The 25194-nt window shown below is 44.5% G+C and overlaps 1 protein-coding gene across 3 annotated transcripts; it reads left to right on the top strand.

Annotated features, from left to right (window-relative positions):
- Positions 1-817: 817 nt before the first annotated feature.
- On the top strand, positions 818-24449 carry MUC13 (mucin 13, cell surface associated). 3 transcript variants are annotated; one of them, XM_068949107.1, is made up of 24 exons: positions 818-952; positions 4634-4714; positions 4854-4934; positions 5074-5190; positions 5331-5411; positions 5551-5664; positions 5804-5884; positions 6024-6104; positions 6244-6324; positions 6451-6531; positions 6671-6751; positions 6892-6972; positions 7113-7193; positions 7333-7413; positions 9748-9867; positions 10734-10840; positions 12111-12169; positions 13630-13778; positions 15276-15401; positions 16559-16670; positions 17781-17818; positions 19508-19595; positions 20618-20810; positions 22043-24449. In XM_068949107.1, the coding sequence occupies exons 1-24, from the start codon at positions 895-897 to the stop codon at positions 22091-22093; spliced, it is 2223 nt and encodes a 740-aa protein (XP_068805208.1). In that variant the 5' UTR covers positions 818-894; the 3' UTR covers positions 22094-24449. The 3 variants fall into 3 exon arrangements, with proteins under 3 accessions (XP_068805208.1, XP_068805209.1, XP_068805210.1); XM_068949108.1 differs by lacking the exon at positions 5551-5664; XM_068949109.1 differs by lacking the exons at positions 5804-5884; positions 6024-6104.
- The last annotated feature ends 745 nt before the right edge of the window (positions 24450-25194 follow it).

The following is a 25194-nucleotide window of genomic DNA, read 5'->3' as shown; positions in this document are numbered from 1 at the left end:
CTATTTCCCACATCTAGACCTGCTATGGGCTCCCTGCTCCAGCCTGATCATCCCTGCTCTCCACGTTTCTCCCAGGCACAAACATGATTGCTTTCAAGGAAGGAAGGCCGCCACCCAGATAAGGTCAAACACCTGCTGGCTGTCCTTCATGCTCCCCCTTCCCCTGCCACACTGCTTTAACAAGCCCAACGCACATAAGATTTAGGCAAACAAAGCTATTGTAATTGCTGCCACAAGGTCCAAGGCCAAATCCATTTCTTTGATGTCAAAGATGCAGGTGTTTTCTGTTGCTTTTTACCCTGCTGAGCAGTAGGAAATGCTTTGGCATAAAATTTGTATTTCCTTGCACATTTTGAAAGAGCTGTTTGCCTATAAGCCTAGTTGCGGTCTGAGGCATAGGGCTTGCCTGTACTGGCAATTTATTGCAAAGGAAGGGAGTGGGTACACACCAGGTACTCTGGTCTAAGTGTGTACCTAGCATGCCTTGCAGTGGGATAGCTTCTTCCACTTTAAGAACAGACTGTACAGCACCCTCTCCTTTTAACTTGCACTGTATGGAGAGCGGGCAGGGGCTAGTACTGTTTTGCTGTACTGAATTGCTGTACTGAATTGCTGTACTATCAATTCATATCTCTCTCAGCTTATTTAGCAGTAACTTCCTGGTTTCAACAGGTCTTGAGTACCTACCACTTAAAGGAAGAGCACTGCAGGTCCAGAAATCTCCTCCCAAACTGAGGAATAAGGAAAAAAACAGCTTGGAACTATCATTCGTCACTTGCCACCATGACGTCAGCTCAGGGCTGAACTCTACCTGTGGCAGGGACCTTAAATGAGCTGACACTAGAAGAGAATAGCACTTCCTGGTGGGTTTAGCAGCAAGTAGCAGCAGCAGCAATGAGAGGCTGTGTGTTCCTCACTGTGTTGCTCACCCTGGGCTTGAGCCTTGACAAAGGTAAGAAAGACCTGGGTAAGAAATCTCCTGTTCTGGGATTTATCGGGGCAGCTATTCTGTGGCAGTGAATGGATTACTTAGTACGTTTAGCAGCCACTGAGAGACTGAAGGTCAGTGGTCATACACAGTTCAGCACATCTAGATTTTGATTAGTTAATGATGAAAATTTTCACTGCAAGCCAGGATTTTTCTTGTTGGCAGAACAATGCAAAAGCACTGGTGCTTGTGCTTAACCTAATTTAGCCTATGCCATGAGCAGTTTTCAGGGTTTTCACGCTAAACTTGGGCAATTCAAGCTGTATTACAGTCACATCACAAAGGGTATAACTGTTCCACTCCAGCACCCAGGGAAAGGAGTGCTGCAGCTGGCCTTCTGGCCAGAGACTCCTTGAGCAATCAGCCTGTCAAGCAGCGCGAGCTGAGCCAGTGCACAGAGTGTGCATTCCTCTCCTATTAAAATTAATTAATGGGAACTTCACCAGCAGCTTTGATGGCAGAGGATTGCACCATGGTCTATTCAAACTGATGGCCAGAAATCATTTTTTGTGCCACTTGCTTCTTCATCTGGCATTGTGACAAATTTGGTAGCTGTGGGACACAGTGTCGACCTGAACTCTCCTGTCCCTGGTGTTTCAGTGTCAGATATAGGGGAGCAGAGAAAAGCTAGTAGAAGTGGAGTTAAGGCAGTTATATGAAGAGTTTAGTGGAAACTTGAAGCTGTGAGAGGACAGGAACTCCTAAATACTACAAGGGTAAAGTTAGAATGTGACAGAGATATGAGGCAAATTAAAACATCCACTGATGTTGCTAAGCTTGCAGTGAAGCAGCCAGCGATAGACAGTGGTAGGTCTCTGTCAGCTACGGCAAGTAAGCATATATTCTGTATTTCCAGCAACATCTACGAGATGCTACAGACTGATGTTTATCTATAAATTGTAATCATAGAAGTCTTCAAGATTTTCCGTTGGTTGGTTTTTCATTTGGGCTCTTCTGGATAACAGCAAGACTAGAAATATTTTGACCTAATAACTACTGAAAGCAACGGGAGTCTTTCACTGACTTGAGCAGATTTTACATCAGGATGGCCCTGTCCAGAAACTTTTTTCATCCTAAGCACTTTCAAAGCCTTGCATAATGTTTCCATTTGTAGAGTACTGACACAGACCCTGCTTTGCTCAGCAGCCAGATGTCTCTGTTCCTCCATACCTAGGTCTAAACATCCTTGTTCTTAATTTCCATAATAAACTTGTAAGGTTATTCCACATCCTGTTTCCTTACACAGAAGGCTGTGCCTAGGCAGATAGAGATATTAAATAGCCATCTTTGTTCAGGTTACCTTTAACAATCCCATCAGCCAGGTCCAGTTGCTGCTTGTGCTCAGCAGTCACCACAAACGCAGTTCTTCTAGAATCCAAAGGGTGGTTGTATGCAGTGACACATCCTGAGCTGCCATGAGGGTATGGCTGCTTTCTCCAGGATGGGCTTTCAGTGAAAGCCTTCTCCAGTGCAGTTAGCTGCACTTTATATAGTGCAGCTAACAACTGCAGATTAAGAACTTGCTCTTTAAGAGATGATTGCCCCAACGTTGATACTGAGAGTCTAGAACAATGATCCCAATGAACCCACGGCCTCTGGCATACATAGACTCAGAGATATCACCATGGTTATGGTAAAAATGTACATTTCTTCAGGTTGGCAGGGGAACGAATAACGCTGCCCACAGGACTGCCCAAAGCTGCCTAGTGGAAGCAGAATCCCAGGCTGACAAGAAGGTGTGCAGATACAAGCAATTGTTTTCCTCTTCATCTGGAGGAGACTAATGGAGTATTTTAGGCCTTGTCTTTTAGTATGAATTTTTTCATATGCCTTTTCCATGTCAGATTTATTGATCAGAAGAAGAAACTTTATTAAATTTGCCTCTCTTTGGGATATTTGAAGCTTGCAAAGCTCTTGAAGAGTGGGTTCAATTTTTTAAATGTCTGTTGAGATTTTAATGTATCATTTACAAAAAAATTTGAATATATCAGCTGTAAGAGTGCATTAGTGCCGAGGATGTTGGCCATTAGTCTTCTGGCTGCTTGATGTTAAAGATTTAGATGAGGTTTTGACCACAGTGGCATTAACTCAAATTAAATATGTTTATTCCTAGTTTATTCAATTTGGAATTGGATCATCTCCATAAATGAGCCATAATAGCTCTCCATAGAGGTCCCTTCCAATCTCTCTGTGATTCTGTGATCATATGATCCAAACTGGCCATTTGTCAATATCATGCATTAATTAGCAAGGCTGTTTTATTATTTGTTTTCCTTATTTCTAGACCCCCCAGAAGCTGTTCTCATTCCTTAAATTCAAGAATTAAGAATAATACAGATTAAATGTAAAGTAAGCATCCTGAAAAGCACACACAAAATAGTCAGGAAACGTAAACACACTAACAGGTGATAAAGTAACACAAAGGGGCAATGGGAGGAAATATTTCTTCCTTAACTGTGACCTGGAATTGGCTCGGATTCCTTTTGGTCAGAAAAGATTATAACAAGGAAGGAAAAGGATGATAAAAATAATGTATACTGCCATTACTGAATCATAGCGTACTCCTGGAAAGAGGACCTTGATGTCATTAATGATAACATAGCAGAATTTCCACTCCTAGAACAGAAATTCTTTGCTCTCAATGTCCTCCTGTATTTGTTTTGGCATAGGGGAAGGTGCTCTTTCCTATGCAAAAGCAGTCATTCTTCCATCCCTGCACTGAAATCCATATAGAAATCCATATAGAATTTTTAATGATGCTTCTCCTAAAAGCATCTTCAGCATTCCAAAATATCTACATATATCTTGCAGTTTATGTATTTATTATAAATTTTGGTCAGGTCTAGATTGAATTCTGGAGAGTAACTATGTACATATTAACTGCAGAGTGCCATGTCACATAGCTCTCATTTAAAATGAGCCAACTATTGCAGAATCACCATGCTGAAAGCAGCACTTGCTTAAGGGATGAGATAAGCACGTAAAGATAAAAAGACAAGGAAGAAAAGCTTGCACTGAGTCAAACCAGCGTTAGCCAATGTGATGCCTTCAATGCTGCTCTGGCAGCCAGCACTGGGCATGCTGTGCTGCCTTGGGCAGGCGGAGGGAGATCTGCTGCCAAGAGACCCACGTGTGCTGGTGACTGACCATGCCCTGGCCAAGGCGAGGCGCTGTGGAGGGGGGACACAAACTGTCCTTCTAGGGCAAGAGCTGAAGGCCCAGATTTCAGAGTTGGGGCATGATGGAGACAGCAGCCCACAGAGGCAGTGGGTCTGGAGTCAGGCAAAAGGCAGGGCAAGGAGGCCCAGGGCTATGGTCACTCACCTCCACTAAGATCCCCTACTTACCTGCTCAGCAGCAGTCCTGCACACACAGTGCTCCCCCAAGACATTTTGTCTATACAACCCTGAGCGGGGCTACCATGTCTCTTCTTTGCCTTTCAACAAGAACTGCAAAAACCTCACCTGAAACAACAATCACTCCTCCATCTACAACCACAACTCTCGGTAGGGGGAAAAGTGCCCAGTGGCAGCCCCTTGGGGGAATGGTTTGGGGTCGCCCGACCCTACGGAGGTCTTGAGCCCTCGGAGGCCGGGAGCACGACCCTGAGCGGGGCTACCATGTCTCCTCTTTGCCTTTCAACAGGAAACACAACCACCCCATCTGGAACAACCACCCCATCTGCAACAACCACCACTCCTCCATCTACCACAACAACGAGTCCCGGTAGGGAGAAAAGTGCCCAGCGGCGGTCCCTTGGGGGAATGGTTTGGGGTTGCCCGACCCTACGGAGGTCTTGAGCCCTCGGAGGCCGGGAGCACGACCCTGAGCGGGGCTACCATGTCTCCTCTTTGCCTTTCAACAGGAAACACAACCACCCCATCTGGAACAACCACCCCATCTGCAACAACCACCACTCCTCCATCTACCACAACAACGAGTCCCGGTAGGGAGAAAAGTGCCCAGCGGCGGTCCCTTGGGGGAATGGTTTGGGGTTGCCCGACCCTACGGAGGTCTTGAGCCCTCGGAGGCCAGGAGCACGACCCTGAGCGGGGCTACCACGTCTCCTCTTTGCCTTTCAACAGGAAACACAACCACCCCATCTGGAACAACCACCCCATCTGCAACAACCACCCCATCTGCAACAACCACCCCATCTGCAACAACCACCACTCCTCCATCTACCACAACAACGAGTCCAGGTAGGGAGAAAAGTGCCCAGCGGCAGCCCCTTGGGGGAATGGTTTGGGGTTCGCCCGACCCTACGGAGGTCTTGAGCCCTCGGAGGCCGGGAGCACGACCCTGAGCGGGGCTACCATGTCTCCTCTTTGCCTTTCAACAGGAAACACAACCACCCCATCTGGAACAACCACCCCATCTGCAACAACCACCACTCCTCCATCTACCACAACAACGAGTCCCGGTAGGGAGAAAAGTGCCCAGCGGCGGTCCCTTGGGGGAATGGTTTGGGGTTGCCCGACCCTACGGAGGTCTTGAGCCCTCGGAGGCCAGGAGCACGACCCTGAGCGGGGCTACCACGTCTCCTCTTTGCCTTTCAACAGGAAACACAACCACCCCATCTGGAACAACCACCCCATCTGCAACAACCACCCCATCTGCAACAACCACCCCATCTGCAACAACCACCACTCCTCCATCCACAACAACGAGTCCCGGTAGGGAGAAAAGTGCCCAGCGGCGGTCCCTTGGGGGAATGGTTTGGGGTTGCCCGACCCTACGGAGGTCTTGAGTCCTCGGAGGCCGGGAGCACGACCCTGAGCGGGGCTACCATGTCTCCTCTTTGCCTTTCAACAGGAAACACAACCACCCCATCTGGAACAACCACCCCATCTGCAACAACCACCACTCCTCCATCTACCACAACAACGAGTCCAGGTAGGGAGAAAAGTGCTCAGCGGCAGCCCCTTGGGGGAATGGTTTGGGGCCGCCTGACCCTACGGAGGTCTTGAGCCCTCGGAGGCCGGGAGCACGACCCTGAGCGGGGCTACCATGTCTCCTCTTTGCCTTTCAACAGGAAACACAACCACCCCATCTGGAACAACCACCCCATCTGCAACAACCACCACTCCTCCATCTACCACAACAACGAGTCCTGGTAGGGAGAAAAGTGCCCAGCGGCAGCCCCTTGGGGGAATGGTTTGGGGCCGCCCGACCCTACGGAAGTCTTGAGCCCTCGGAGGCCAGGAGCACGACCCTGAGCGGGGCTACCATGTCTCCTCTTTGCCTTTCAACAGGAAACACAACCACCCCATCTGGAACAACCACCCCATCTGCAACAACCACCACTCCTCCATCTACCACAACAACGAGTCCCGGTAGGGAGAAAAGTGCCCAGCGGGAATGGTTTGGGGTTGCCCGACCCTACGGAGGTCTTGAGTCCTCGGAGGCCGGGAGCACGACCCTGAGCGGGGCTACCATGTCTCCTCTTTGCCTTTCAACAGGAAACACAACCACCCCATCTGGAACAACCACCCCATCTGCAACAACCACCACTCCTCCATCTACCACAACAACGAGTCCCGGTAGGGAGAAAAGTGCCCAGCGGCGGTCCCTTGGGGGAATGGTTTGGGGTTGCCCGACCCTACGGAGGTCTTGAGCCCTCGGAGGCCGGGAGCACGACCCTGAGCGGGGCTACTACGTCTCCTCTTTGCCTTTCAACAGGAAACACAACCACCCCATCTGGAACAACCACCCCATCTGCAACAACCACCACTCCTCCATCTACCACAACAACGAGTCCTGGTAGGGAGAAAAGTGCCCAGCGGCAGCCCCTTGGGGGAATGGTTTGGGGTTCGCCCGACCCTACGGAGGTCTTGAGCCCTCGGAGGCCGGGAGCACGACCCTGAGCGGGGCTACCATGTCTCCTCTTTGCCTTTCAACAGGAAACACAACCACCCCATCTGGAACAACCACCCCATCTGCAACAACCACCACTCCTCCATCTACCACAACAACGAGTCCCGGTAGGGAGAAAAGTGCCCAGCGGCGGTCCCTTGGGGGAATGGTTTGGGGTTCGCCCGACCCTACGGAGGTCTTGAGCCCTCGGAGGCCAGGAGCACGACCCTGAGCGGGGCTACCATGTCTCCTCTTTGCCTTTCAACAGGAAACACAACCACCCCATCTGGAACAACCACCCCATCTGCAACAACCACCACTCCTCCATCTACCACAACAACGAGTCCCGGTAGGGAGAAAAGTGCCCAGCGGCGGTCCCTTGGGGGAATGGTTTGGGGTTGCCCGACCCTACGGAGGTCTTGAGCCCTCGGAGGCCGGGAGCACGACCCTGAGCGGGGCTACCATGTCTCCTCTTTGCCTTTCAACAGGAAACACAACCACCCCATCTGCAACAACCACCCCATCTGCAACAACCACCACTCCTCCATCTACCACAACAACGAGTCCAGGTAGGGAGAAAAGTGCTCAGCGGCAGCCCCTTGGGGGAATGGTTTGGGTTCGCCCAACCCTACAGAGGTCTTGAGCCCTCGGAGGTAGGCACCATTCACTTGCTCCGGCTTTCCCAAGTTTGTCTGCCAGTGCAGTTGAGGAGCCCTTGAGTGAGGCTGCATTCCCCTCTCCTGTCTTCCCTCTCTCTCTCCTCTGGCCTTTGCAGCCAGGCGAAAGTGTTGGGCAAGATTTCACCAGCTGGTCCCTTCCTGGTGCGTTATACCTCTAGGAATCAAAATCCAGTATCTGGACAAAATTCTGTTAGCCCTTTGTACTTCCTTAATTATTTTTCCATTGAAAGTATGTAGGACTGCTGTCTCTTCCTTCAGCATGTTAAGATTGTCTTACACTTTTTCAGGAACTCTCTTTTTCACTGTATCTCATGCTTTTCTTCTTTATAAATTAACAAGAACCTATTCAGGAAGTATATTCTGGGAATGGACACTCTGAACATTCCTTGTGCAGATATGTTCTTACTTTAGGGGAATTGTTTCAATATGGTTTATGTATTTTACAGTGGACCTGGCAATTTTCTCTAATGGATACATGCAGTGTACAATTTTAACATATGTAATGGAAAATTCCAACATTTTTCTGAATTTTGTGCTCTCTTCTGCTTATTTAATAAGTAGCTGTCCTAAAAACCCATTCTCTTTGGGATGAAAAAGGTTTACTATTTTTTTTCCCATTGCACAAAAGATCTCTTCCCCATTTGTGAGAACGTACCTGGAGAGTTAAGTGAAAGAAACCAGGCAGGGTGAAATGCTAAATTTCAAGCCTTGGAAAGAGAGCTATAATTACCATCCCATGTTTAATATATACAAATATAAGTTATAATTACTTTTAAACTAATTAAATTATAGATCTTACATAAATACATACAATTAGTTATAGTTATATATCTTGCAGTTACTTAGAAAAAAAATACACCAACAACCATTTAAAGCACACAGTATACACTATAAAAATTAAATCTATTTACAATATGGTTGGGATTATTCTAGTATTCTGCTGCTCCCTACATTTTCTTTTTTCTCCTTTTGGATTTGGTAGCACATATGTCTAAGTTTTCTCTTGCTTATTGCTACGCATCTTTTGAGGCTAGCTGCCTCACAGAATCTATTTTTGGGGGGAAGGTTTAGCAGCAAGTTTTCCTTTAGAGCTGTTAGTATTTCAAGTGTTTAAATATGTTGGAGGAGAAGTGAAGCTCTTTTAGTTCAAGGCAGGGACATAAGCTACAGGATACACCGAAGATGCTCTGAGGGCAGAAATAGGAACCTCATCCTATCCTTGGGATAACAACGGCCAACTTGACTTTTGGGGAGAGGGAGAGAAGTGAGGCACCTGCAGAGCCTTCTAACAGAGAAATTTTGAAGGGAAAGGGCAAATCAAGGGGAAAGGAAGACTACAAGATAAGAGATACCACAGACAAGCACGCAGCCTAAGTCATACTGAGCAGCAGGTTGCAGGGAATAAGGGCAAGGCACTGTCTAGAGGACAGAGCAAGGTAGAAGCAGGACTGAGAAGGAAGGTTTTGTGACCTTACACCACTGCCTCAGCATACCCCATGACACTAAGCAGGGCTGCCGTTTTAAGTCATTTTCCCTTTTCAACGAAGGAGCATGACCTCACCTTCATCAGCAACTCCAGCGGGTAAGTAGAAGGCACCAGTTGGCTCAAACCTGCACAGCACAACGTTACGCTGATATAGAAACATGGCCGTAGCTGCCAGTTAATAGTCCTATTACAGTGACAGTTGTAAGCAAAATTTCTCAGCAGCAGAAGTTGTGCTCTGACACATACTGAGGCACATACTCAATGATAATTAGCTTGGGAGCCTTCATTTTATCAATATTTCCGCAGTAAAGTACCCTACCATGACACTGTAAGGCAGGGATGTAGCAGTGCAGGATTGAAGATGCACGGGCTATTGTAGTTTGCCGTTTTCTAACTCTATCAGATACTGATTTTAGCAACCCTCAATACACAGTTTTTGTTTTGGTTTTAGCTGTATTAAGTAGACCTAGATTGTGAGTTGGTCAGTATGATAGAAAATTAATTTCAACCTTATTCTGCATGCTCACTGTGGTAGCTTGCTGGATTGTGTAGGGAAAACAGTTACTATATAGGACGAACAAGACATATAATGCAATGTTTAATTGTATCTGTACTCTACAAAACGTATTTGGTAGTTTCCTTTGAAAAAGATATATCGACTATATAATAAACTACATCTGCTAACCAGTGCAATTTCATATAAATCCTGATGTCAATATCTTTCATCTTTGTATCAGGGGGCATCTGTGGTTCAAAACCATGTGGAAATAATGTGGCTAAATGTATTGCTCTAAATAGCAATTTCACTTGCCTGTGCCCATATGGATTCTACTATAAAAACATGGATTGTCACAAAGGTGAGTTGCAAAAGAGTGATCTCTGTTACCTCACATAACTGCTCAGGAGAGCTTTTCCTCCCATATCCCTTGTTCTCACATTATAGCTGAAAACGTAACCAGTCTAGGGAAGTGACTGCGTGTTCTGCAGCTTGCCGCTGCTACAGCGACCTAGATTGTTATCTCGCAAAACAGTGTTGCAGCCAAAGAGGTTAATGTGCTAGAAAAAGAAGGTGTATTCCCTGGAGATTAAAGTATGTGAAGAGGAAGAAGAAATCGTAGTGTAAACCTGACATCAATAGTTTACGGGCAAGAGTTTACAAAACCCAAACCTCTGTAGACCTCTGAACAACTGGCTTGATTTTCCCTGCTGCCACACACTCATCACAGGGCTGTTGAAATGCATTTCTGAGGAGCTGCTGAGGGGCGAGAGTGCATGGAAACGGGGCCCCTTTTTAAGTGCTAGCAGGCACGATTCTCAAATTCACTTCCGAACCTAAAGAAGGAGGTAGACACTGAATTGCTTCCTCAGAAATGGTAAACCGTGTCAGCTGATTAAATGGCTGTGGCCTTAATATAGATATCTGTCGCACTAAATGCTGTAACACCGTAGATGAGTGAAGTCTTTTGTTAGCTTCAGACCATGCTTACAGTTTAGCATTATTCAAGCTGCATAACCAGGCCGGTTTAGTTGGGCCCAGAATCCTGCCTGCTTCCCAGGTGGCAGGCAAGAATGTATGTGCTACTCCGCCAGTATATGAAAACTAGCAAAGGTTGATCTCTGTGATGTATCTTCTAATCTCTGAAGCCTGGAGAACCCCAAGGTGAAACCCTTCTTACTTAAATGCTTCCTGATTACTTCTTAATATCCTTTGTTCTCATTGCAGGGCTAATATTCCCAGGGCTCATTACACTGAATCAGACCTACAATTCTAGCATTGAACTGGTAAATTCCACGGTGTTTGAACAGGTCTTCCTCCTCGTAACAGCATTTGTGAGTGGCTTTGTTTTTTAAACATTTCATGTATATTTAATGCTTTCCTGAATGTGATGCAGACAGAAGGGATACATGCTGCCTTTAAAGTGGAGCCTAAGATAGTTTCACTTGAGGCAGCTACTTCCTTCAAAGAATGCTTCACACTAGTTTAAACCTATTCACACAAGAGCTGAATTTTGCCCTCAGATGAGTACATGCATGGCTCTTCCTGAAGTAAAGGGATGTATCTGAGATCAGATAATATCTACATTTGTAGTGTCACTTCTGTTCTGGGAGGATCTCGCAAATATTGCTTCCCATCTTTCACCGTTCCCTCTCCAGCAACCATGAGGCTGAACAGTTTTCTAGCCCGTTTAGTTTCTGATCTTGCTGTTTGCCAAGGGCTACATAATGCTCAGTGGTATAAGTAAAAAAAAAAAAAACAATTTTTTTTTTAGAGAAAGCTATTGTTTCCATACAGCACAAGCTTTTCAGAATGGCTGTCCGGCTGTATTTAAATACCTAAATAATAAGCCTCTTCCATAAGCATGCTAGTATTAGTATTTTAATTTTAATAAATGAAAAGGATATTATACACCTTGAGCGTGCTGTGATTATAGATGAAGTTTTGGAATGGATTTCCTGAGAAGTAAGACTAATTAATAAATTTATACTGCCATGCTGAGACTGTGGATTTTCTTATGCAATTTTCTGGAAGTGAGGAAGGAGAGATATTTCCCTTGGCCAGAGAACTGGTTAGAAAATTTAAAAAAAAAAGTATTAATCAAAGTCATCAAAACAGTTATCAAATTCTTCATGTTATTATATTGCTTTCTACGGATTTTTTTTTTGAAAAGTAGCCAAAAAATGTCCCTCCAGAATGTCTGTTAAAAAAGGTTTTCCCCAGTTTTTTGTCTTACATTGTTTCATGACATAGCTACAGAAGTAAACGATCTGCAGTACTAACTCACTGCCCTCCTCCTGAGAGGCAAGTCAGTGAGCGAGGACCTGTAGCTCGCCAGCCCCTCAACCATCATGCACCGCCTGACATTTGTTCAACTCATGCCTCCCCTTTCCCTCCACTGCCATATTTCTGTTTTACAGCACAATCCCACAGCTCCTCTGCTGCCGTAGCGTCTCCCACAGCAGATGTGACCGGTCACCTCGCTTTATTTGTGCGAGGTAGCATGGTCTAGGTCTTTCCCCTAGGATTGAAGCCTCAGTGTTTCATGTGATTTCAGTCTATGTTTCTGCCTACCCATAATTCCAATTCATTTATCTTTTATAGTTTAAGGAAGCTTTCAGAAAGGAGGGAAGCTTCAAACAGACCGTAATCGTGGAAATTCAGTAAGTTTGCCAGCTGGGTTTTTTGCACAATGTGTGAAGCTACTGTGTGTCCTTCCTGCACACCCCATGTTAATGCATTTCCCGTGGAGTACTCTGCTCAAGAAAGGATATGGGATGAGCTCAATTCAAAGTGGCTCCTGTTAAATGAGGCATTTTTTGGTATTTTTAAAGTTTCGGTGATGCAGGCCCCATTTTTATCCCATAGATTTCCAGTGTGCCTGCGAGGAGCAGTGGCTGAGGCAGCTCCGCAGTGGATCTCTCACTTTTAATATCGTGTAGGATACAGCACTGCACTAATAACTAAACAGTTTTGTCCCTGTGATGTCTGACATGTTTCTGAAATTTTAACAGTTAACTCTGAAGTTCTTGTGAGGAGAAATCAGCAAGGTTCAGTTTGGAGTCTCAGTTTAATTTAAGAAAGGCCCTCATCACAGAAGCCTCCTACATCTTATTTTGCATTTACTGGTCTGTCCTGATGGCAGGCTGAGCAAAGAGGCTATTGAATGGACTGTGGTGACCGTGGCTGTGGGCATAGACCCTTTGCTGATGTAAGTGGACGCTGTAAGACGTCCTTCTCTTAAGATGTCCTTCTCTTCCCATCCCCATTTATTGGAGTTTACTGCCTCAGAGCTCTGCTGCCTGCTCTCTCGAGAGCACTCCCTAATCCGCAGGAAGCAAAACCAGGCATGCTAACACACACAGCAGTCTAAACCCTTGCAGCCAACCTGGTAGATAAAGCAGTTGAGCAGACTGTTGTACGAGCAGGGTTGTGAGGGCGGTAACTTCCAGCACAGGGGTTATGATAAGCACGTAGGGGCATAGTAACAGCTTAAGGCATTGCAGCAATCTACCACTTAAAGGCGTTTGTGTGCATATCCCAGCAGCACAGAGTTCAGCTGAGGAGCGAGGTAGCCCCCGCTGTGCTCCTTGTCGTCACCGGGAGGTCGCTGTCAGCGGATCCATCTAGCTTGAAGTTAACATAGGTACCTGTACAGGGCAAACAGACCCGTTGACTTCACTGCAGTCATACCCTGAATTAGCATCACCACGCTTCAGGATAGGCTCTCCAAGTCAGGCCTGGGAGACACCGCAGCCTGGTGTGAGCATGAGGTTAGGGTCTAACAGATGAGGTGCTCCTCACAGCAGCTGGCCTGAGGCTGGCCCAGTAAAAACGCACCAGTTTCATGCCAACGGCACACAAAGGAATGATACTGGTACCATCAAACCCAGCAGCCTTTACCTACCAGCTGTCCATTTACACCAGCATTCGACCAGGAAGATAGCCACTAATGGATTTCTGAGCTTGAACTCATTTTCAGGTGTCTTTCTTAGTAACTACCTCCATCACGGGATGAAAGAAGTTAGGGGAGAGGGGGAGATTTGGCAGAAATCTTCTGTTGTCTTTGCACCTAGCTTGCTACCATATGAGACTTTAAAATGACATTATCTGTACTTTTCAGACGATTACAACAAAGCAGATCAACGAATATTCCAGTAAACATAATAGTGATGAACCTCTTTGCGGAGGACTCAAATGTAACAAATGAAACAGTTACTTCACTAATAAATGAAACAGCAAAAGGTTCAGACTACATCATTGCATACAGAGGTATGTAATTCCTCACTGTAAAAGTAAGTCATTACTAGGAGCAGAGGTTCCTACCTTCAAAGCTGGTTAGGACATTTCTGTGTGCAGCAAAGCCCTTAAAAGCATAAGCCCTGTTGATTTTGATGATCAGAGTGTTCAATCTTAGGCAATTTTGAAAATTTAGCTGTTCATTGCTGAAGTTTTATGGTCTGATTAAGGCTTTCTAGTTCCTGTGTAGAGAAAAGATGGAAAATGCTTATTCCCAAATATGTAATGGTGCGTTGGTTTTAACCTGCTGAGTGTTAAGTGACTGGGGAAACAGATAGGCCAAAATGTATACAGGGATATATTGTGCTTCTGAGAATAAGCCAGTGTTTTACTGGCAAAGCTGGATTAAACTTTCTTTAGACTTTGCTTCTTCCATAATTGACCAAGATAATTCTTTCTCATGCTTTATCAACTATCAGAGATAGGCTATATCTAGGTGTTCTTACGGAGGAAAATAGAGAGTATGTGCTCCAGTGCTTTCTTCAGTTAGCCCGAGGGAGGTACACATATAAATTCTTTCCAGAAATGAGGCCTCAATGATTAGGTACTGAACTAAGTGACTCATTGGTCTAAGCCAGTATTGTGTGGCGTTATGAAAAAGTGCAATATTTAGAGAATGTTTTGTAAATAAAATAAGGATTTTTTTTCTCACTTTTTGTTTTAAGTGTTCCTGTTTTGTATTTAGCTTTAGAAAAATACATAGCTAATAATTAAAGAATTCCAGCTCATGGCTTTTAGGCTGAGTTTGGCCTCTGAGGTGACTGTATCCGCCTCAGGCCATCCTCCTAAATGTGAGGGGGAAACAGAAGAAAAAATGACACCTCACAAAGGACCAGAGCAATCATATCTCTGCCCTGTACACCATCTGCCCCTCTCTGTAAACCGTTGCCACGTCCGCATGGGAAGCAGATGTTACTGGCTCATATATCTGTGATGAGCAACCTGCTCGGCAAACAGCGTGTTACTGTTTCTCATGCAACAAGCTGCCTGCCCATAACCTTGCATATCTGTGCAGAACTTGGTGAGATCCAGGTCTCACAGTTCAGTTGTGCAAAATGCTAAGGGGATAGTGGAGTTTGTGTGTGTGTGTGTGTGTGTGTGTGTGTGTGTGTGTGTGTGTTTTTTTTTTAAGGTGAGTCAGAAAATTAGTGTTCAGAATATGAACTTATGGGTAGAGCTTCCCTCTTCCTGGACTGGGGCACCTGGGTGGTTTGGAGGCAGTTATAGGAGGCTGAGAAACATAAGGTCAGAAGGTGTGATGGAAACAGAAACTTAACTGGGAAAGAGCAAGGAAAAAGAAAGAGTTGCTCAAAGTGCCTGAAATATTGATGTCCAAAAAAGGGCTTTAAAGTTTTTTTTTTTTTGAATTATTAAATAATTGTTTTCTGATTTGCTGGCCAATTGACCTGCCTTCTATGAAAGGATATTATTGGTACTAAGGTTTGCTTCATGGTTGTTTCTCTTTTAAAGCTACAACCTATTGTGCTGTTTTTCAATGCGATCTCAAAACCACATACTGTGTGGAAGATAACTATCCAGAATGCATATGCAAAAGTGGTTTCTCAAAGACGGCTTGGGATGTCCGTTCTTGTTCAGGTAAGAAAGACCTTTGCTACCTTACCTGTTCCTGGAAGGCTGACCTAATTATGCCTCGTCTCAGTCCCATTTTGGAAAGGGGGCTTCTCAGATGTGCTGAGTTCAAGTAAATCTGAAAATCAGGGAATATTTGTCTTACTGAGCAAGCCATAGAAACATATACTTGCCTTTCACTTTCAACACATCCAAAATTCTATTCCAGTAGGATAAATTACTAAAGCCTGTGAAAATTAACCACTGAAATCAGTAGGAAACTATTTAAATGCATTGTTAAACTCTGGGTAAGAACTGAAACCTAAATAGGTAAAGAGTGGAACCAGCTGAGTCCTATAGCTGCTAGGGCATATTTTGGGAATAAGCTCCACATGTCACCTGGAGACAGGGGTGGAGGTCTGGGTGCAGCACAGTGATCTATTAAACAAAGCACTGTCCATTGCTGGAGCTTCTGGGACTGTTGCATTACCTGTATTTTGACAGATTTTTGTGGGGTATATGAATTATGTGATTTTTTCGGTTGGTTTTAAATCTTTTAGAGAGCACGTTGTTTATATTTTTCTAGCTGTCCTCCACAATCCTGAGATACGCCTTATTTTCTTGCTATGAAAACTATAACTCTCACACCATAGAATAAGCCTAAGATAATGAGATTTCAAGAAAAAAATGACAAATACTGCAAACACTCAGGATAAAATCATGAGAGCTGGTTACAGTAAAGGCTAGTGAGATGTGAGGTGCAGGCCTTCGTGGCACCTAACCTGTCTAAATCTGATCCAGTTTCAGATCATTTGCAGTACAGATCATCTGCTGTGGTAACAAACTGTAGGCCATTGGGTTGCCCACTCTAAGAAGCAGCCTTCCTAGATTTACATTTCAAGCTATGAAACTGAGTCATTTGAACAAGGGCTGTTTACTTCTGATTTTGTGCTCTGATAGTTTAATTTCTGTTCTACATAGGTATAACCCTGAAAAGGCTATTTTGTCACTTTTAAGCATGCAAAAGTTGTGTGTGTTTACACTGCAATGAAAAAAAAGTGAATTGTCCCAGGTTTTATAGCATCATTAGGAAATACAAATACTCCCAAGACAGTGTTCTCCACTGTTGATTTTTTCCGCGTTACCTTTAACTCACTGCATATTTCTTCCCTCTGAAAATGCAGATTGCAGTAGTGACTGTTCTGTAAACAACAACAAGTACTGTGCAAAAGAAAGCACGATTCCAACATGCAAGTGTTTGCCCAATTTTGAATCAAAGGATGATACATGTGTGCCGTGAGTATTCAGCTTCTTCTTGTTATAGGCAAAGGTAGGAGAGAACATCTAAAACAGGCTGAATCTCTAGAAGAACAGCCTGAAGTTATGCCAGTCAGAAGGGGTAGCTAAGGTGGTCAGCAGGTGGAAAAATTCCCGTGGTGTCACAAGTTATGGCATTTCAACTGCTTGCCGTTAGCTCTTGCTGTGCAGTCGTGACACCTCAGAGGAAAATCAAGATGATCCAAGCTCACCTGTGAGTCACTGAAAAGGATAAACCACCTCACACTCATGTTGTGTGTTGCCCGCATGAACATAAATTATTGCCTCAGAGTAACTGACCCATGGGAACTTGGATGCTGAAGCCTTTCATAACTAACAAGCACTAGAGCAAAAAATGCCTGAAATCCACGGAAGGTTTCCCATTGATATCTATGGGACGCTGTTCCCTGATGAATGTCAGACCTACGTTATTTCATCCTGGTTTTCCCTCTGCAGGTGCTTTTGTCAGCTCAGGCTCAGAACAGAGTGGTGTTTTTTGTTGGTGGAGCCGAGTGGGTCACCAGCTGTGCTGCAGTCCGATGGATCGAGAGAGGGACTTTACTCCCCAGATCTGTCAATTCAGCTCCTTTTGTTGTTGTTGCTGCTACATGCAGAACAGAATCACTTTTACTGTAAAATCAGTATAATGTAAATGTAAGAAACTAGTATGGGAGGAAAATGAAGAGATGTCAGCCCTGCCTGGTCTTCTGTTGAGGCTGTTGACAAAGACAGAGCTTTTCACCAGTGGGTAGCAATTCCAAGCAGCTCAGAGCTGTAGAGCTTAGTTCTTTTGGAGAAATTAGGTGTTTTAAAACGTATTTCAGGCTGAGAACCTGAAACTTTGAGTGCCCAGCTTACCAGTCATTCCAAAAATCTCAGAAATTTCTGCTCCTCAGTTGTTTCCCTCTAACAAAGAAACAAAACAATTTGGTCTTAAGATAGCATCAAAGAGGAAACCCATGATGAGCTCACTTGCAGAGAAATTGTTGGTAAAGGGTGGAAATGGTCTATTACTTTGTGATCATCTGCTGAATGACATTAAGTGTCTTTCTTTTCTTTCTTTCCCTCTCTTTTTTAACTCTCATGTAGTTGTGCAGTGGGCTACTCTGGAGAGAACTGTACAAACAGTAAGTACAAGAATTTCTGATGTTTAGTTATTGCATAGAAAAAATCTCAGTAAAGTTTATCCTACTGAGCAGAGTCTGAGATAACAAAGTAGCCTTTAGGAGTGCCTCCATCCTGTACTGATGACAGGAAAAAGTTAGACAAGGATGAGTGCTATTTCACTGCTGCCTGGAAGGAAAAATCCTACTTGAATCCCATGTTCAAGCAGACAGTAGCATTTCATCTAATGACTGCTGCATTAAAACCAATAGCTTTTAGTCATATACAGGTGGTTTGACAGAAAAGCATTTAGTCCTCATCTGAAGAGATCATGCAGTGCTGAACCTTGCACTACCGAAAGATTAGTTACTCCTGTCTATTAAAACATCAGTAAAATACTCTCATTTGAAATATTCCTGCTTTAATGCCCAACCATCTGTTCTTGTTGGTACTTTACCTTGCAAGTACTGCATAATATCTAATATTCTCTTCTGGTGAAGAAATGATGGCCATAATTGTGTCATCTCATAATCGTATTAGTTTAGAGAAGTTAATGAGACTGGCCTTCCAAAATTTTTTCCCCTTTTCTGAGTCAGTTTTACAGCTGATATCTGCACCTGTTCCACTTTCCACTATCGTCCGGATTAGGAAAGGGCATCCATCCTCGCCTTGTGTTTGCATGTGCCTAAACTGAGAACATCCAGTGCAGACAAAAGCAGACTGAAAAACAACCACTTGTGGTTCTTCACTTCTCACAACTCCTTTGGCTTTATTTGAGCAAAAGATGTAACTTTATGTGGCTCTTCAAATTTTCACGCTGCTGCAGTCTTTAACTGCTATGTGTTTAACAGCCCCATGACTGCGGCTCTGAGATCTCAAAGGAGGTGGGTTTTTTTGTTTGTTTGTTTGTTTGTTTGCCTGAAGAGTTTGGAGATTGGCGAATGGTAGTTGTAGTGCAGCACAGAGAAGCTTTCCAGGTGTAAATGTTTCACAGGAAAGATATTTTTCATCGCATGGAACATGTTTTTCTTGAGAGAGTTTTGGGAATCTTAATGCCCTGTAACTTGTTCTTAACCACAAAGTTACGCTGTCTTCCCTTTGTGGCATGTCCAGCGTCGACCTGGTTCAAAATTCACACACACGCGAGCTCATGCACAAAAAGTGGAAGAAATTCATTTTTGTCTACCTTGTTCTGGGATGATTTTATTTTCCCTTAATACTTTGTAGGGGGAAATCGAGGAAGGCTGTGCATTTATTTTTCTGTTTCCGTCATCAAAAACATAGAAATAGCTTGATCAGGTGCAAAGTTTGATTTCTTCTCAACTAGCTATTTTCCTCCTTCATGAATGAAGTTTTCTTCATGCAGCCCAAGAGGAGACATGAGGTAGCAAAAAGGGAAGAACCATGGAAGGAGGTGTTTGCAGGGAATATCCAGCCGAGGTATTCTGTGATAGCAGGCCTTGGTCCTATGTTGAAACGTGTAGCTGCTTCTCTGAAAAACTGCATACATAAGGAGCTCATAGGGTAGGGTCAGGCTTTTGCTGGTTATAAACAGTGTCCTGGCAGTTTCTTCACAAAGCAAATAAGCATTTTCACTTCCTCCCTCTTTTCTTTTTTTCTTTTTTTTTTTTTTTAATAGCAAGAGGAGAGACAGGCCTTGGTTTTCAATATTTGCCATGAATTTTCAATCACTGTTTCTTTGTTTTTTCCAGATAGTGAACTCATTCTTATAATAGTGGGTACAGTGTTTGGAGCCATTATCTTGAGTTTTGCGATAGCAATCACTATCATTTCAACAAGGTAAGAGTATTTCTGACAATTGAATAAAAGTGGCATTGCTGCATTTTCCTAGAGAACGAAGCAGAGATGTAGAGAAAGGGGCAGGATTGTAAATGTCCTCGCATGCCTGCTTGGCACACAAGTTCATTAAGTCATGTAGCCATCAGTATTTGTTTTCACCCATGTGCTCTGCACAGAAGTATTTACTCTTGCTGTGAATCAGACCTTGAATGCTTTAAGCAAGGCTTTCCAAATACACACCTGACCCATCGATCCTAATCCTGGCCTAGTCGGTACTGATATTGCGTCTGATGAGACTAAACAAGGGTGCTGATATCAGAAAACTGTGTGGCCCAAATTCAGACCTCTGCAGCTTTGCTGTGCTAGCACTTCAGGCCAAGGCCCTCTCAGCTCATTACAGGTGGCATTTCCAGCCAGGGATCTCTTTACAGCTCACTATTCCCAGTGTACTGGCTAATTCCCAGTTGCCATTACACCTCCTCCCTTCTCCCTGTATAAGAAAGACAGAAACATTCAAGCAGCCCCTCTGCCTTTGCTCGCCGCGCTGCTCAGGTGAAGACTCCCGCAGCGGGCAGAGCTCACCAGCGGGTGCACAAGCCAGCGCTGAGTGTGTGTGAGTCATGGGCTTGTGATCAGCGCAGGCAATTCACGCACATCGTCTGAGTGCCAAGCTCTGGCTGCAGGCAAGAGGGCAACTGGGCCTGACGAGTGCCTCATTTCTTCCTCTGAATCATCAGTGACAGCTAGTGCTGGTCAAGGAAACTCCTTCACTCTAGGAACTAGTTGGAAGAGGTTAAAGTCCCGCTTTGTCTCTCCTAGCAGCTTAGCCCCGTAGGAGATGCCAAACTTTACCCTCTGTTGCTGATAACAAGGGGTTTTGCAATAGGTATGCTAGAAAAATATCTGTTGCATAGTTCAGAACAGGACTGGGCATTGAAAATAAGTAGGAGGGAACAACTGAATGTGGAAGGCACTCTAACAGGTCTTTTGAAACCTCCTTTCTTCTTTCATTTCCTCTGAAGATCCAAACACAAAAAAGATCCAGAGATGAAGAGTCTGATACCTTCAAAAGGCTCTGACAAAACACAGACCAGAATGTTCCCCAGAGTCCAGACTACTTCTGGCCATGAGAACCCAGGATATCAATCAAAAAACCCTTATGAGATGGAGCACTCGCCCAGGAGTAACGCTTTGGAGAGGGCTTACGATGACGAGGTAAGTGATCACAGAGGACTAAGGGAAATGTGTTCACGAACTGTAGCGTGGGGGGCTAGAGCCATTGCTGGATCCTAAATTCCACTCCATTCATCTTCCTTTGATCTCAAAGGCCAAAGTGGTATAAAGGCAAACAGACAGCTGTAGCTGCAGCTGAAAAGAAATCCCTAATACAAAGACCAGAAATCATATCATGAAGACTTTGAGGCATAGGAGGGATGTGCAAAGGTTGAAGCAACAGTCTGGCTGCCCAGAGGTCTTCTGTGCTGTGGGACATTCATCCACGCTGACTGAAGACGCCCTTTGGCACAGGCACACACGCAAACAGGGGGCCCTCTTGACACCACAGGCGGTTGAAACCAGTGCTGGTTTTTAACCAGTTTGTAGTGCCAACAGGCACTGCCAGTGGCACCTCCGAATGGCAGCTTCATGCTAAGGTTCACAGTCAATTTAAGCTAGCACAGCTGCCCAAAGAGCTGGTGTCTTCTGACATGCTCTGTCCACCGTCTCTCACGGCTGTCCAGCACACAGCAAGGGCCTCTGCAGTTGCAAAGTGCCATGAAGAAGCACAGCTATTGCATTGCTAGAACACAGGGGAGCCTGTTCAGCAGAGCCATGCCATCAGCTGGAAGGTGCCTTCAGAAAAAGTGTCTATGTTTTATCCCTGTACTCTGCAAGGGGGCTGTGGAAGGAGCAGGGGTCTTGAGAACTGACACACTGTGGCATGAGTGATTCCCTGGGTTCTGCATGCAGTCAGAAAACAGGACATACATTGCCCATTCAAAGCTTGTTTAAAAGATACGTTAACTCCACCTCTGCAGTGCAAGAAACCATCCCTGTTTAGTGAAGAACATCTATTTAATTGCAACACACTTAAGTGTTTTGCAGAATTGAGGCCTTAACCCTGAATACGAGCAATACAATAAACACAAGGTTTAAAAAAAAAGCTTTTTAAAAAGCTGCCACTTAAAAGAGGAAAAGCATCTGTATACTCTTGGTATCAATTGCTTAATCAGAGTCATATGGATTTTGGCTTTTCTAACTTTTCAAAGATGTCAACTTTTCACTGATGAAAATCTGTCTTTAAAATACATGTGGTTTTCCATTAAGGCTGATGTCACTTGGAGGTAGGGCCACCGTGTTCATGGTGTTACATACTGAGCTACTCTGAGAATGAGGCGTTCTGATCCAGAGCTACTCCTTGTTTCTTTTCCTCTCCAAATTCTGTCTAGTATGAAATTGCACAGGAGCCTAATGGCTTTAGGATGCAGCGCAGATACTAAGTGACGAGAGCTGTAGAGGGATGGACGACCACTGCAACAACAGATCGGACCAAAGGGTTTCACAGCCTCTCACTAATGCGGTTACTTCAGCAGCAGAGACAACCAAGTCCGTAACACCACAGTCTCTGGAGATTTTTGAAATGAAGACCACTTCTTGAAGGTGATAATGGACAATAACTCCCTGAAATAAGTGAAAACAAAAATGAAGCAGAGGAGAAGGGGATTCTAAAAAAAACTAATGTGCCTCTGTAAACGTTAGACTTCCTTCAGGAGGCCTAGTCATTGGTGAGAGAGTGGGTGCAGGCAGGATACCAGGATTTTAACCCTGTTGTTTTTCAGTTCTTCCCAAAGAAGGTCCAGGCAAAATATGATGCCAATATATGCCAATGTATGATGCCAATATATGATGCCCCAGAGCTTTGTCTATACTCCATGTCAGCCACAGGTAACCTGCACAGCTTTGAGCCATTAGGACACTGCCAAAAAAGCCCACAAGATCAAATTTGATCTTTATGAGAACCTAACCTCCTTCTCTTTACTGTATCAATTACCATGTTTTTCCCCTCGTCAACCCCCTGATATTTCCTATCCAAAAGCATTCAGTTCAGATCTTTGCTGGCATTTGTTGTCTGAGGCAAAGGTTCTGTCTGACCTTGTGTAAAACCTTCCTGCCCAATACGATGACAAGGAACAATATTTGCAAACACTATTCTTCTCCATCTTGCATGACTAGATTGCTTTTACATTCTCAGATGCTGTGAAAAGCATTAATTTTTTTTTCTTTTGCCCTCTTTAAGTTGTGATGGGGTCATCTCAGCTCTTTTTATTCATCATTTATTATATACACTCAATTCTTCTGGAAAAGGATCCATATTTCATTGTATAATTGAGTGCACTTTTACATTACTGACTAGCATTAGCATTTCTTGTATATATAATATATATATATGCCCACATATGTACATATATTTATAGGTTAAGTTCAGAAATATTATTAAACCTTAATAAAACTAAAATGCTTACTGTTGTAGGGCTGGCACCCATTTTCTGTGATAATTTTCAGTGGGAACCGGGTGGTTAATGCAGTACGGTCGCCTTTGAAAATGCTGGCCAAGCCACTCTCTGTGATGCCAGCTTTGTGCATATCAGTCTGTTCATGTCACACAGCTGAAAAACAAATAAACAAATGCCTTTTAGCTTAACTGCTAATAGCTTAAATGACAAAAGTTTGGGGGTCTATGGCAGAGATGACTGCATTTGGTTGTAAAGGTTACCAAGGTGGTTATGTAAACATCATCTTCCAGTGCTCTCAGTGATCGAAAATAGCTCCCATCTGCTATGCAGATATGAGGATAAAAATGAGGAATGATTTATGAGGATAAAAATGAGGGACTAAACAGTCCTGATCTTTCTCATGTGGCATCTCTAGTAAAAGAGAGAGCCACTGCTTTCTGAGACCTGTCAGCACTGAGTCGTATTTTAGAAGTAGACTGGTAAGAGAAGGTTTCTCTCTGTTGTATTTCTGGTTTTTTCAATGTTAACTGGCAAAATTTATTTCTTCCTGTTTACTTCTGTCACCTTCACTGCTGTCACCTGGCTGAACAGCGCCTGCTGTTTGTAGATGTCCGCAGGAGCCCAGGTTCTGGTGGCCTTGGCCACCCTGAGCCAGCTAGGTGCATTTCAACATGTACAATGTGACATTTACTCCATGCAAGTAGGGCTAGCAGGATTTAGCCACTTAGGATAGATTATTCAAAGAATGGTACAGATTTGGTCATATTTTGTTGACTTTTCCTCTGACTGTACAGTGTTGGGGCAGGACTGTGCCTTTGAAGCACACAGGTATCTTTGGGTCTTTTCTTCTGTTTTTCACCATCAGGAAAAGGGTTCTGTTGCCAGTGCTCAGAGCACTCTGGGGAGTTTGCAAGGGTGTGAGGGATTAAAAAACCGATGGGATATAGAGACGACAAAGGGCAAAAAGCCCTTAAGCTCATATAGACTTTTACTTTGTTCAGTCAACTTCTCGTTCCTTTTTAAGGCAGCCCAAAACTTGTGGTTATCTTGAGTCTAATAAAAAGATTTATCTATATGAAGACTAACCACCTCCACGCTTTCTTTGAGGTAAATTGCCTCATTCCACCAGCCTAGTGCAAAGGATCCCTTAAAATACATGTAACTGCAGCCTGTTACAGAGGTACATGAAAAAGCTTTGAAATGTTATCTCTTTCTTTTGCAAAGCAATAGGGTTTGGAAAGAGTGCTGAAAGCTCAGCGATGAATGAAACTTCAACGCAATAAAACTTTAATGAGGGTGTGATATCTAGGAACTGAGTGTCAATGATAATAAAACAAGCAGCAAGAACAGTCAGGTGTCTGTGTTATTTAACTCCAGAGGAATTTTCATTGCTCTAGTTCAAAGCTTATTTCTGCAGCTGCACCCATATCTCTTTTAGTCTGACCTGCGGAGGGGCTCTCAGATACCACTGTAAACTTATGATTCTTCAGCATTTCAAAGGCTGCTGCAGCTATTTTATCCGGACTGAAGTTCCGCGGCCGAAGGGCAAACTGGGAGAGAGTTTACCTCTTTCTGGCTGTTTACAAAGCATGGTTGTGTGTGGGAATAGGGCCGTGGAAAAGTGGTCTTTGTGGTGCTGCACGACTGCTATCCCTTGGCTCAAACATGATTTCGCTGCCCAGCCTTCAAAATCAAAGCGGGCGCTGGAAGCCAAGCTGAGTGCGACCCTCACCCGTCGGCATGAGAAAGGAAGCTCTTACAGGCAGGTTGAAACGTTTAGAGAAACTGCCGGCACGCCTCCCCATCCCGGGCTCTCCCATCCGTCGGCGGCCCTGAGGTGCGGGGTGTCTGGGTGCCACGTCGCACAGAGGAGGAGGAGGAGGAGGAAAGATGGTGCCAGTTCAGCCTGCCACCTGCTTCTGACTCAGCCTGACAATTACACCAGGGACGTTTCTTGGCACGGTTGTACAGGGTGTGCTAAGTTGAGCTAACGGAGTTGGGGGGGCAGAAGTCTGCATGGTTATAACATGTGCTGGCATAGAGGTCTTGGGATTGCTTAAAGCATAGGCAGTTCTTAATTTATTTGG

The sequence above is a fragment of the Struthio camelus genome, chromosome 6 (assembly GCF_040807025.1).
Source record: "Struthio camelus isolate bStrCam1 chromosome 6, bStrCam1.hap1, whole genome shotgun sequence".
In the NCBI taxonomy this organism is placed as follows: Eukaryota; Metazoa; Chordata; class Aves; order Struthioniformes; family Struthionidae; genus Struthio; species Struthio camelus.
This window is presented reverse-complemented; position numbering and strand designations above follow the sequence as displayed.